The sequence below is a fragment of the Typopeltis vanoorti genome, chromosome 4 (genome assembly GCF_054136105.1).
Source record: "Typopeltis vanoorti isolate ZY-2024b chromosome 4, IOZ_Tvanoo_1.0, whole genome shotgun sequence".
NCBI lineage: Eukaryota > Metazoa > Arthropoda > Arachnida > Uropygi > Thelyphonidae > Typopeltis > Typopeltis vanoorti.
In genome coordinates this window covers 41,907,471-41,921,664 of record NC_143552.1, presented here as the reverse complement: position 1 = coordinate 41,921,664, position 14,194 = coordinate 41,907,471, and the positions used below count along the sequence as shown (strand labels likewise).

General features: G+C 33.7%; 1 protein-coding gene across 1 annotated transcript in view; it reads left to right on the top strand.

Moving 5' to 3' along the window:
* LOC150107255 (heat shock 70 kDa protein 12A-like) overlaps positions 1 to 14,194 on the top strand; it is a 147,277-nt gene that overhangs the window by 82,619 nt on the left and 50,464 nt on the right. Inside the window, exons 5-6 of the mRNA XM_090391760.1 lie at positions 1,171 to 1,392; positions 11,705 to 11,897. Coding sequence (XP_090247886.1) covers positions 1,171 to 1,392; positions 11,705 to 11,897 — 415 coding nt within the window. The remainder of the gene's footprint in view (positions 1 to 1,170; positions 1,393 to 11,704; positions 11,898 to 14,194) is intronic.

Genomic DNA, 14,194 nt, shown 5'->3' with positions numbered 1-14,194 from the left:
GAATGCATTCCACTTGCCAACCACTCTCCATGCTAAGAGTTTCCAGGGATGGCTTCTTGTTCTACTCTTCCCATTCTATGGAAAATTTCTTTACATTAACATGATAACAACCTTTACCAACTTATATGTCTGTTATATTCCCTCAACTCCTGCTATTCACAAGATTTTGCAAATTGCATTCCCTCAATCTGTCTTGATATCATGCATTCCAAAGACTAGTTGCCAACTTAGTCAATCCTCTTTGGACCATTTCTGATGTATCCTCATCACCATGGAAATCAGGTGACAAAATCTGTGTGCAATAATCTATGTGTAGCCTAATACAATGAAACCATAATGTCTTTATTGCTACATGCGAAGATCCACTGCATCATTGCCATAATCCATTGTAATGACTTTATAACTTGTGCAACATAACTCCTGAACTTAAGGTCCTTGACTGCCACCACTCTCAGATCTCACGTCTTCTCTACTTCCTTCAAAATTTCCCAAGTACATACTTTGCATCCCATTGTTGCTTACCATATTTCAGAACTTTACACTTTGCAACATGAAACTGATAATTCCATTCACATGCCCACTCATACAGTCTGTTTAAGTCCTCCTGTAAGGTCACAACACCTGGTTGACTTGTCATTGTTCTCTCCAGTTTTGCATCATAATGTGTCCCAGTATCATTAATATACAAGTTATACAACAGTAGCCCAAAACAAATCCCAATGACATATCACCAGTGATGTGACATTCCTTGTTTTTTGGGATACCACACACAACTTGCTGATACCTCACAGCCAGTCAACTGTCCAACTCATTAATCTAGTACCAATTCCATTTGTTCCAATTTAGTTGCATTTAGTTACTAGCTTGTTGTGTTGCATTCTATCAAATACGTATCTCCCTTGTCCAGTACATTTGTCACATTGTTATATTAATAAAATGTGACCTCCATTTAATAAACCTATACTGACAATCAAAGAGAATACTGCTGTTATCAACTCAGTTCTGTATATTAGCTGTTATCAGCCTCTCTAGCCCTAAGGAGTTAGTTTTTAAATATTTAATATTGAATATTAAATAATGGTGGAATTTTAAAATATTTTTATGTGCTGCACTTGATATGTTTATATCAAGAAATTGTTTATATTTCAGAAATTTTTTTTTTTTTTTCAGAATCTCAGCCATGAGACAACAATTAAAGCTGCAAATGGGAAGACTATGCCAGCAGTCACTATATTTGCCCATGCCCTCTGTTACTTTAAGCAGCATGCATTACAGGAGCTGAATGATCAGACAGCTACAAGAATACTAGATGAGGATGTATGCTGGGTTGTTACTGTTCCAGCTATTTGGCGACAACCAGCAAAACAGTTCATGCGAGCTGCTGCTTATGAGGTATTTTTCTCTTATTTATAGCAGTGCTTCTTTTCTTTCTTTTTGCTTTTGCTTTGATAACTATTATGAACTTTACTTTATTTTTCAGCTGATTTGGATGTGTATTGAATAAAACAGATAAACATCCATGTTTAAAGATCAAGAAATAAAAAAATGAATTTAATCAGTAAGATATTGATACTTTATCAAAGGCTGCCTAACTGTGCACTGAAGTAATGCATACAAAGACAATTTGTAGCTCAAACTTTGGTTAATTTCATAACACTGTATTAAAAACATTAGTGTAGATATCTATAATGCATAGATTATTCAGCTATAAATTATGAAGGTGTTACTACATATAAAATATTAAATAAGTCACAGGTTTAAAGATTTTTATGAAGTCACAAATTTTAAATCACCTTATAAGATTTCCAGATAACCGTTTCTTTAATTAGTATGGTTTTTATAGCATATTATTACTAGATGTTTTAATATGTGGTAGACATAGTAATACATTATAAAATGGCAAAGTCAGAGGGAACAGGGCACTTGATAAACATCACGTAATGATAACAATTTATCCTTAGTAGATGGTAAGAAAGAAGATAACTGCTGTGCTGGTTTGAAAGGAATATATAGTTTGTATTTATGAAGAATTCATGTTATTTTTGTCCAGAAGTCCTTTAAGGTAAGGTGCATTAACATGAGACTGTAATTTGGCTGTAGGTTGAGAATTAGTGATTTTTTCTGAATGGTGATTTCAATGCACCCATTAGACTCCAATGCAATTCTTATTTTACTATGTTCTTCTAATAGAAGGTAATCTGAAGAACAAGTTATGCATGCTCTGTGAACAAGACTTTTGATAATAATTGTCTTTTGTGATGGGTGTTTTGTTTGCTTTTGCATGTGTGTGTTTGTGATTCATTGACTGTCAATGGTCAGGTTAGCTTTTGAGAATACATCCCAAAAGCCAATACCAACAATGTGTGTGCCTAACAGCACACTCTTCTAGCCTGCAACACCCAAAAGCTAACCTGACTATTTAAAGTCATTGAATACACACACAATCAGAAATATATTGCAAAAGCCAATACCAGCAATTCATGTATTTAGAAACAAATGCTTCTGATCTGCTGCCTCTGAAAGCTAATTTGACCATTTAATGTCAGTGAATCCAATGTATCAACCCTCTGGAAACAAAAACACGTATATATCTTCTCCTCCTTTTCAGAAACACATGCACCAAGAAGCAAACTCTTCTGGCCCTCAGCTCTCAAAAGCTAACCTAACCAAAGTCAGTGATGCCTATTAATATACACAAAAAAGCACACAAAACAAAATGAAACACATAGCAAAAGCCAATACCAGAAATGCATGCACCTAGAAACATACCTGCAGCCTCAATAAACTAACCTGACTATTTAAAGTCAGTGACGCCAGTGCATGCGCGTGCACACACATACACACATTGCAAAAGCCAATACCAGAAATGTGTTGACCATTAAAAGCTAACCTGACCATTTAAAGTAAGTGAAACCAAAGCAAATGAAACATATTACATTGATCCACTGCACATACTAAATGTCTATAGCCTCTTGTCCCAGAGTATGAAGCTATGGATGCTAGTGTATGAAGTTAGAATGCAAGTGTCATTATACAAGTCTTTAGTAAGGTAAACATCATTTTATAATGATTATTTCAGTTAAAATTTAACTCAATAATAAAAATAAAAAAAAAAACATCAAGAAATTCATGATATTCCTCTCGGTTTTAGTGTAAGCTGCAACTGTTAACGTAATCCAGACAGATAAAATAAATAATGAATATTGGAGAGACAAAACACCAAAACTGGATAAGTTGTTATTATTATTATGAACTATAATAATAAGGAAATAAACCATCTGAATTATCTTTACAAGATTTCTAGAAAATATAATAATTTCTCCAAATAACATTAGAAGAATTAAATAAAACATGAAATTTAAAAAAAAAAAAAAAAAAAAACGGAAAACCATCACATGAAGACATCCAATCAAACTAATAAAATATGTAGAAAATAAAGAAAATATGTACATCTCCGAATCAAAAAATTAGAATAATCAAAGAAAATGTGTTGAATGATTTGCAATTCTAATTTATTTCATGAAAATAATTATTACCAAATACGAATTAGCATCATCTCAATATACATGCTTTGTAGGTTATATAACCATGTAAACACATACAGATGTAATATAAATTATAAAAGAACTGTTATTTGAAAACATTCACGAAATTAGAATAATTTTTAACTTGGTTCAAATTATTAGAATATTCCAAATTTTTCCGATTGGTTTTGAGAAGAGCATAGAAAAATAGTGTATATTTCAGTAGCTGTGGGACTGACTCATGTGTGAGGAATCGTTTGAGGCAAAGATTTCAGTTAATCATTGGCTACATTTGGTCAAACGAATCATATATCGGAAGCTGAGAAGTTTCATATGGTGTCTCTACACAAAGGAGGCCAAACTCAACAGTTTATAGCTAAGGAATTGAAATATTCTCAACAAGTTGAGTAGAGTTTTGAGACAGTATTCTAATAACTGGAGTTTTCAAAATAATTGCAAATACCCTTCTTCACAACACTTTTACATAACTTCCAGGAATGACCTCTGGTTCTTCCCCTCTCACCTTCTACTCTTTTTATAATCCCCTCTGGATTAATCCAATAAAATCCTCTCACTAACTTAAATGTCTCTATCATATCACCTCTCTTCCTCCTATCCACCAAACTCTGCAATCCACATCTGTTCAACCTCTCTCTCTCTCCATAGCCAGCATTCCCAACTCCTGATATTGTCTTAGTCACTTGTCTCTGGACCCTCTCCAATGTCTCCACACCACATTGAAAACCAGGTGACTGGATCTGAGCACAATAGTCCAAATGTGGTCTGACCAGTGCCTTATACAGTGGCACAACCACTTCCTTATCCTTGCATGTTAGAGTACTTCTTATCATAGCAGCACTACGATGTGCAACCTTTGCAACACTAGCAATATGCCCTCTAAACTTCAGTCTACTGTCAATCATCACTCCCAAATCTCTAATCTCATCCACTTCCTGCAGTATTAATAACAATATTATTATTATTATTATTATTATTATTATTATTATCATTGACCTACATGGAGTCAAACAACTTATTATGGGAGATCCCATTGTCACACACACACACACAGAACATCATACTGTGCCATAAATGCATTCATCTGTGCACTCACCACATTCTCAGCCAATGCATTCCAATCACCTACTGCTCTCCATGCAAAAAACACTTAACACCCTCCTTCCTTATACAGTTTCTTTTACTCCCACCTCATTCTTTGGAAAACCTGATCTACATTAATCTGGTAATAATCCCTTACCAGTTTATGTCTCAACCATATCCCCCCCCCTCCTATCCATTATATTCTGCAAATTGTATTTCCTTATCTGTTTTCATATGCAACATTCCAGAGAGGGGAAAATACTATAGTTAATTGTCTTTTGAGCTTTTCTGATATCTCTTTATTCTTTTGAAAACTTGGTAACCCATATCAGTGCATGTTAATCCATATGTTGCCTGATATACTAATCTGTCTGTAAGCCTTATAGACCAATTAGTATTTCAGAAATGATTTCTTCCTTTCTACAATCAAGTGATTATAGAAAGGAAGAAATCATTTGGATTGAATTAAGGAAATTACTTCCTCACGATATTGCTATACCTTGCAAAGGCATTTGACAGGATACTGCATGGAACTGTTAAGAAGAATCAAGCATATTGTGGAGTTGAATTAAACAGAAGACAGGTGATCAGTAGTGTGCCATAAGGCTCTGTACTTGAGTTAATGATGCTAAACTGGGGAGAACAATCAATAGTTAATAAAGGTGATGTAGAGATCTAACATGATGATCTAAAATAGACAGTAGTTTGTGCAAATGATAATAGTTGCCATTTTGATGTGTCAGTGTCAAGTTATGCAATCAGAGATAAAAAAAACACAAGAACAACTATAGGCTGTGTATTGTAGGATATCTGCTATTTGGCAATATCAGATTATCTTACATTTTAAAAATTTTTAGCAAAGGCCGATTTGAAAAAAATATAAATAAAAATAAATAAATACATAAAAAGAAAAGGGAAAGTATTAGTTTTATTATATATGTAAACATTTCACTAAATGTATAGTGCTTTATTTCTTTTAATTAGTAATTTCTTAGTAATATAAGTAATATCTTAGGCCCTAAGCTATGTACAAAGAAATCTTTGTATATAGCTTATGGCCTATTACATTCTGTTTAATTTATAATATTTATTAGTATCAAACTTGTAAAAAGGTCTCATCCTGCATTTTGGTTTATTTCTCTAGCTTACAAAACTTGAGAGAAGAAATTATTAACTTTCTGATGAAGTTCTACATCAGTAAAGAACTGTAGTCATGTTTACACAACAAGCGATGATTTGACTTTCATTTCACTGCCATGTTATTTGCATCATCAGGCAGTATTGTGCTTGCACAAAGTTTGTATTTTAAATAGTAAGTTTGATATAGTGAGGGAGAGAGAGAGAGAGAGGGGGGGGGCAACAACAACAACAGTTCTTGATTAAAACAGAATACTTTCTGAAAGTTGGCAGTTGAGAGGAGAAATATAGTGTAAAGAAAAGGACGTTTTTCAAGTCAAAAAAAGGTGGATATTCTAGTTTAAAATTTTGAACATGGAAGAGATGAACTTTTTTGTGCTTAAGGATGAGGAAGAAGTTTCCAGAAGAAAAAGAAAACTTTAAAATTCTTTGTGTTACAAGGAAACAGAAAACCAACTGATATGTTAAAGAAGACATGAAAGAAGAAATATTATCTTATGTGCATAATTTTTTGTTTTGTTTTTGTTTTCAAAGAAATAAAAACAGGCATGAGTTAATTGATTAGATTTTAATGGCTACTGTTGAGAAAGACACTGTTTGTTAAATTTGGAGTTAACTGCTTTTATTTCATCATCATCATCATCAAATTCCTGCCATGTACCCTCAAGGGGTGTACAGGATATGATAGTACAACATGAAAAAAATTACATCATTACCAACTTCCTATCTACAATTTTCCTCCAAATCAGTCTGTTACTTGTCAAGACTCCAACATTATCAGATCTTATATTTCTATCGTCTAAGGCACTTTGTACCGTATCAATCCACCTATATCTTGGTCTTCCTCTGGGTCGTTTTGCTGCTAACCTGGCAGTGAACACTTGTTTTGCTAATCTTTCTTTGCCCATTCTGTCTAAGTGACCATACCACCTGAGATTAGCTCTGCTAACGCATTCCTGGATGCTGACAATGTCAAGTTCTTTCCTAATATCCTCATTTTTAATATGATATTGCCATTGATGCCATCTGTTCACGCCTCTAATCTTTCACAGGACTCTCATATCTGCGGTGTCTAGTCTTTGGTCAAGTGTTTTACTTTTGACCCAGCTCTCAGATCCATAAGTTAAAACTGGTTTGAACACTGTCTTGTATACAGCTAATTTAGTGTTCTGACTAATTTCTCTCTTATTCCATATGAATTTATTCAGTTGACTTCCTACCATACCAGCTTTGCTGATTCTGTTGTCTATTTCCATGTTCAATTTACCATCTTCACTAAAAATCATGCCTAAGTAGGTGAAATGTTTTACTAGTTCCACAGGTTCTCCGTCCACAATGCAGTTGATATTTTCAACGATTCTTCCTATTTTCATTGTCTTTGTCTTTTTATTGCTGACCTTCATACCATATCTATTACAACAGCTATTAGATTTAGTCAGAGAATTTTGCAGACTTGTAGCGGATTTATTTAGAAGTATAACATCATCTGCATAAAGCAAAGAGCTGACATTAACATCTCCAATTTTGATATCATGTTTAATACCACTTTCCTTCATCATGTGATCCATATAGATAATGAATAACAGAGGGGATAATGTACATCCTTGTCTCACACCAGATTTTACATTAAACCATCTTCCTGCTTTTATTTGTGTGTTTTCAATCAAATCCTGTAATCTTGAAGAGGGAAAAGTAGGAACACATCTTGTGTGATGTTTATATTCTTTATGTTTAGATTATACGTTTTCTTTGTAATTTAAATCTGTATATAGTGTTTGCAAATCTCTCTCTCTCTCACCCACCCACACACACAGTTACTACAATACCATAATCTGCACTAATTTTATTTGTTTGTAGATAAAGATATCAATTTGAATTTACTTTGTCTCTCACTCAGTCTCTTCAATTTTTAAGTTAACTTATTTTTATAACAATATCCTGGATCCCAATATGTGGTTATTAGCTGAAAAAGAAAAAGTTCATAAATCACTCTGGCATTCTGCTGACAGCAGTGTATAGAGAAATGGACTTCAAAAAACTGGACAAAGTTGGAGTTCAAAGGACATATTGCAAAAGTGGACATAATTGTTAATGGGATCACTTGGATAACCAGAAACACAATGACAAGTAGGGGTGAACATATCTGGTTGCTTGGGTTTCTTTAAGGATATGGAAGTGGTGGATAGGATTCAGAGGTGAATGACCAAATTAACAGGATGATTTTAGTTTATTTTAAATTACAGTTATTACTCCAATATGGTAGTAGTAGTACTCATAATTTTACTATACTGAAACTAAATTAAAACTGTAGTATTCAGTTGAAGAATACTCATTCAGAGTCAAATAATTATAGACAACAAACTAATTGAAAAAATTAATAATTTTAACTATTGAACAATAAATAAGTTACAGTGAAGATTTAGACAACATCTAATAAAATAAATTCTCTAAAGTAAAAAGTAATCTCCTCTTTTCTGTTTTTCAACATTGTCTTGAACCAAACTTTATATATTTTTAGTTGAGAACATCTGGTAAATTTTAGTTGAGGATGCATTTTGTAAATCTGTCCTTAAATAAACTTCATAATCCCCAAACCTTCAGCTGTCTTCAAAGGGAGCACTTTGATTATAAATGTCTGGATTCTTTTCAACACTTAACATCCTCAGAAAATCCCAAACAACGATTTTTGCACAGTAGTCCAGATATGATCATGCCAGTAATAATCTCCTTATCTCTGTTTGTTAGTGTGCTCAACATCCAAGTTGAAGAGCACACTAACAAACAGAGATAAGGAAATTATTATCTCTTTCTTTTTTTTTTTTTTTTTATCATTTTGAGATATTTGAGATATTTTGTTCATTTTTTGCAATATGCACAAACCAGCAATCAATATCTTTTGACTACACTGTCAGTCAGTTTAACCTAGGTTAAACTGACTGATGCCACATGGATGAAATATATTAAATAATTTATGCTTCCTATCCATATTACTTCAATGGTATACAAATGCTATTTTAATTTTAACGGACACTGCATTCATTAATGTGTATATATTTTAAGGCAGTGAGGTGGTTAAATCACTCTGTAAGATCTCTCAATCACCTTTATATTAATTATTGCTCTCCTCAGTTTAAATTAAAACTTTCCCTAGTTCTAATTTAAATTAAAACTGGGGAAAGCAATATTTATTCATGAATTAACTGAATGCAGCCCCTAGGGCACTGGGATAGGACATTAAGTGCTGTGCCTTTGGTAGATTGAAAGATTCAATTTTTTAGTAGATTGAAATCTACCAAAAGATTAGTAACTCAATAAATTATTTCTTTTATTCTTCAGGTGTGGTTATACTATTTTGAAAGTAATATGATGTTGATATATGAATTCTGATATGAGGAAAGTAAGAGGGAAATAATGCCATGAAATAATTTGAAGAGGATTTAAATTAATACAAGATGCAGTAAAACTTATTAATCCTTGCTTCTTTTTATGAGTAATACCTTTCCACACTCCTAATAATAAGGAATTTCTCAGAAGTCCCTAAATATAAAATTGCAGAAGTTAAAAACTTTTTGCTTATCTTGTCATATTTTTTCACATTTCCTTCTTCCTCTTTTTTTTATTTTTTGTATTATAGCATGTTTAAAAATTGTCTTGTTGGAAGTTTTTTCACTTGGTTATACTATAAATTAAAGATACCAAGAATTATATACTTGGTTTAATCCAGTATAAGCAAAACAAAGTTTGCACCTGAAATATAATCAGGACTGGGGCAACTCATATATAGAATCTAATGATTTCACATCACTTGCCTTAGTATCCAACAATGCCAAGCACATATCCTTTAACTCAGCATTGGCTCTCCCCACCACTGAGCAGAACCATAATCTCAGTGGTGGCTCCACTCAGAGACAGGCAAAACCCTACCCCCAAGCAGAGCCACTCATATCTCAGGAAAAGCATGGCCCCTTCTGCGCAAAACCACATCCGTGAGAGCCAGATCCAGAAGCAGCAATAGCCAAGCCTTAGTTAAAACTTCATTGGGTACAGCATTGCCACAACTACTTCAGCAGAAAAGCACATCAGTGGCAGCCAGACCCAGAGGTGATACCAAAGACCATTGACCATTGACGTTACTGACAGGATGGGTGAAGCACAAGTGCTTTTCATATTCCCCTTTATCTGTAATGAGAGTTATTTGGGAATGGGAGATTTGTGAGCAATTAAGCTCGCCCTCTGAGGGCAGTAGTGTTAGCTATGATCAGTTGAGAGAAGAATAGCCTTCGGTCTTTTGTGTTTGTAGTAATCAGTCTCATTGTAATTGACAGCTTGCACGATTAGTGGGTTTGAATGTGAACTAGACTTCACGAAGAATTTTTCTGCAAGATCACGAAGAAGAGAGGAGATGTATGGAGTGCCGGTTTCTCGGTGAATTTGTGAATTTCTGATGAACCACGGTGCATCCAGGATCATCCTAAGGCATTTGTTTTGGATTCTCTGTAATTTTGAAATGTTTGATCTTGAAATGTGACTCCATGCTGGTGAGGCGTAGGTAATGACTGGACGTATTACCATCTGGTAAAGAAGCAATTTATTATGTAGGTTCAATTTGCTCTTGCGGTTGATCAATGGGTAGAGCTGAGCTATGACTTTGGAAGGTGATACCAAAGTTGAAGTAATGCCAAAGTCATATTTCTATATACAAGTAGTCAAAAGGTGTCACACCTTATTATTCAAATACTCTGGATTAGAGATAGTTGTTGGAAGTTTTTTCACTTGGTTATACTATACATTAAGGATACCAATAAATTATAAACTTGGTTTAATCATTTATCCAAGTGTAAGCAAAAAAAAAGTTTGCACCTGAAATATAATCAGGAATGGGTCAACTTGTATATAGAAGCTAATGACTTCGGCTTCGGCTATAGAAGCTATGACTTTGGCATTACTTCAGCCTAAGTATCACCTCTGGGTCTGGCTCTGACGAGACCTCAATGAAGATTGAAACCAGTGTGGGTAGTGACTCTTCCCATAATGCGTAGCATTATACATACCCATAAGGATATGTGCTTTGCATTATGGGATGCTAAGGCAAGTGATGTGAAGTCATTAGCTTCTGTATACAAGTTGTCCCAGTCCTGATTATATTTTAGAGGCAAACTCTGTTTTGCTTACACTTGGATAAAGAATTAAACCAAGTATATAATTTCTTGGTATCTTTAATTTATAGTATAACCAAGTGAAAAAACTTCCAACAACCATCTCTAATCCAGAGTGTTTTAATAATAAGTTGTGACACCTTGTGGCTACTCATATATGACTTTGGCATTACTTCACCTCTGGGTCTGGCTCCCACTGACGAGACTCCAATAAATATTGAAACCAGTCTGGGTAGTGGCCCTTCTCATAATGCATAGCATTATACATACCCATAAGGATATGTGCTTTGCATTATGGGATACTAAGGCAAGTGATGTGAAATCATTAGCTTCTATATACGAGTTTCCCCAGTCTTGATTATATTTCAGACGCAAACTTTGTTTTGCTTACACTTGGATAAAAAATTGGCTTTTTGCCATTATACCAGTTTTAATGTATGGCTCTGTAGTACTCTTGAAGAGTGACACTTGCCCTTGGTTGGGAAGATCTCTAGATACAGATACCATGAAGGAACGTTTTGTCAACCTTTTCAAGTCCCAAATGGAGATGGGAAGGGTTTCCCCCCCTCCTGAAAAATGCCTCCTACAAAACATAGACACTGGTTGAAGAACATACAATTGACAGAGATTATATGGCTTTAATAGCCTTGACATAATCATGAACAAAAACCAGCCTTAAGTATAAAATATTAATTATACCAGTCAACAGTATAAGAACCATAATTTAAACTAATTAATAATTTATACTTGTAAAAATAATTTAAACTATAACCACTTGATTTCTAGGCAGGTATTGCTTCTTCAGAGCATCCAGAGCGGCTATTAATTTCCTTAGAACCAGAGGCAGCATCCATATATTGCAGACGTCTTCGAATGCACCAGTTAGTTCCAGATATACCTATACCTCAACGCTTGTCACTTCCAAATGACATTCATCCTAAAAAAGATGCAAGCGAGCTAGCAGTAGTTGATAGCAAAGGCAAGTATAACTTGTACTTTTATAGAGGTAATTAAAACTTTATAGTAATTCTAAAACATCTGGATATGAAGACATTTCACTCAATCTGGAATATAGATTTCATTAGTTCAAAAGCACTTAGTTCCATAGCTAATAAGTAGAGGTCTGTGACTATAACTATCTTATGTTTGATATTTTCATTTGCTGAAACATACAATTTTTTAAAAATTTGTTTTAATATGATGTGGTTTTAATTTAGTGGTCATCGTCTAACACACTTCAGAAAGATGAGTAATTTTTCTTAAGTAATTAATACTGTTAGGTTCATCAGCAATAGAGTCTGTTTTTAAGAGTGTGGGATTAAGATGTGTGCTTGTTTAGTTTAGAAAATTGCTTATTACTGTATATTGCATAGTTGTATATTGGTCAATATGGCACCATTGTGCAATAGGGCAACAGCAGCTAAGATGTTAAAATCCCTCATGTTAAGTGAATGTAACATGAGGGATTTTTGCTAGATATATAGTAGTTCATGTAAAATGAATTATTTATGAAAGGTAAAAGATTTGAAAGGAAAGTGGGACTGAAGAGAGACAGAGAGTATACTATAAGCATCGTGATGTAAAAATAATCATAATTTATAATTATGAATCTTTTTACATATGGTGCACCTGTTATGATATTATTATTGTCAAATCGAAATATAAAGCATTTGAAATTTTGATGTACTTATAGATTCTGATAGTTGTGTTACTTTCAATCTTGTTTTAGTAATTTAAAATTGTTAAGTGTTGAGATGTTGTTTGTGTTTTGTAAAGACATTTTCTTTGTCACTAATGAGAAAACATGTTAGCCATTATACATAACTTGCCATGAACGTGGAGTGTGCATGTTCACTGAGGAGTTTGATGGGTGATTGATAGCTGACAGATAGAGCATTCTGTATCTGGGGAAATGGAGGAAAACGGTTACAGGAAAATTCATTGAAAGACAATTCATTGAAAAGGCAATTCATCGAATGATCAATTCATCGAAAGACAATTCGTGGAAAATGCAATTCATCGAAAAACAATTCACCGAAAATTTTAAATTTTTGATAATGTTATGGTAAAAGTAATACATTTAGAACAAAAATTGAACCATGCAGACAGCTTCTACTAAGTCATTTAAGTCAGAGAGTTATTGTAATACATAATTTGGACACATTATTTCTTTGTCACCCCGAATATAGCTGAACTGAAAACTGGAACAACCGTTCAACATTTTCTTGTAAAAGTTTCAAACAGTGAATCTTAGTAAAATTTATCCCATAATAATTTATCTCATATTGAAGTTGCTTATTACTACTAGCAACAATAATAATAATGAAGCCCACATAGTTCAATCGGTAAAAACGAAGCCGTTTAGTTAGAAAGACCTGGGTAGTTGGATCCCATTTACGCATAATTTTTATCAGTCCAAGGTAAGTTAGCTGGCATAATATAGATACGGCTGGGCTTTTCTTCCGGAAACAGGCAAATCAGTCCCATGAACAGACATGAAATAGTTATCGGACAAGAAAGACTATAAGAAACCATATTATTCTATAATTTTTCCCTATGAAAGTAGCATTGTAATCTCCTTATTCACAGTTCAGGTTTTGTTCTAAATGGATCAATTTTCTCATAACATTTTCGAAAATTTAAAATTTTCGGTGAACTGTTTTTTCGATGAATTGCATTTGCGATGAATTGTCGTTCGATGAATTGTTCATTCGATGAATTGCCTTTTCAATGAACTCTCTGGATACCGAGGAAAACAAGAGACAGAGAGAAAGAAATTTGAGAATGGCAGCTAGAGATTTTTGTTCTTAGCAAGTTTTTAAGAAAAAGTCAGGAGGATATTAATAGAAGATTCTGAAAAGGAATCGTAGCACTGTGAAAACTGGAAGAGTTGAAACTGTAAGCAAGTGTTTAGAAAATAAAAGAAGATATTTGGAATTGACATTCTAATTCAATGTTCGAGGAAACGCTGAATGAAAAGTTTCGTCTTCTGTCTTAAGGATATCAGATCTATTTGTTATCCTACTGGAAAAAAAGTGATGGAATTAGTAAATTTTGGAATTTAAAGTGGCTTAACATGAAAAGCACTACATAGATATGTTGTTTGTGAAGTAGTAGAAGAAACTTCTTTCTCTGGTACAAAATTGGTAATTTGTGCATCAAATTGGACTGCAAGAGTTAAGAATATTTATACTCCAGTGAAATATTATTATTATTATTACGGGCATCTCCAAGGAGTCCTTAGACTCATCGAGGGAGGCCTAAACATCATGTCAA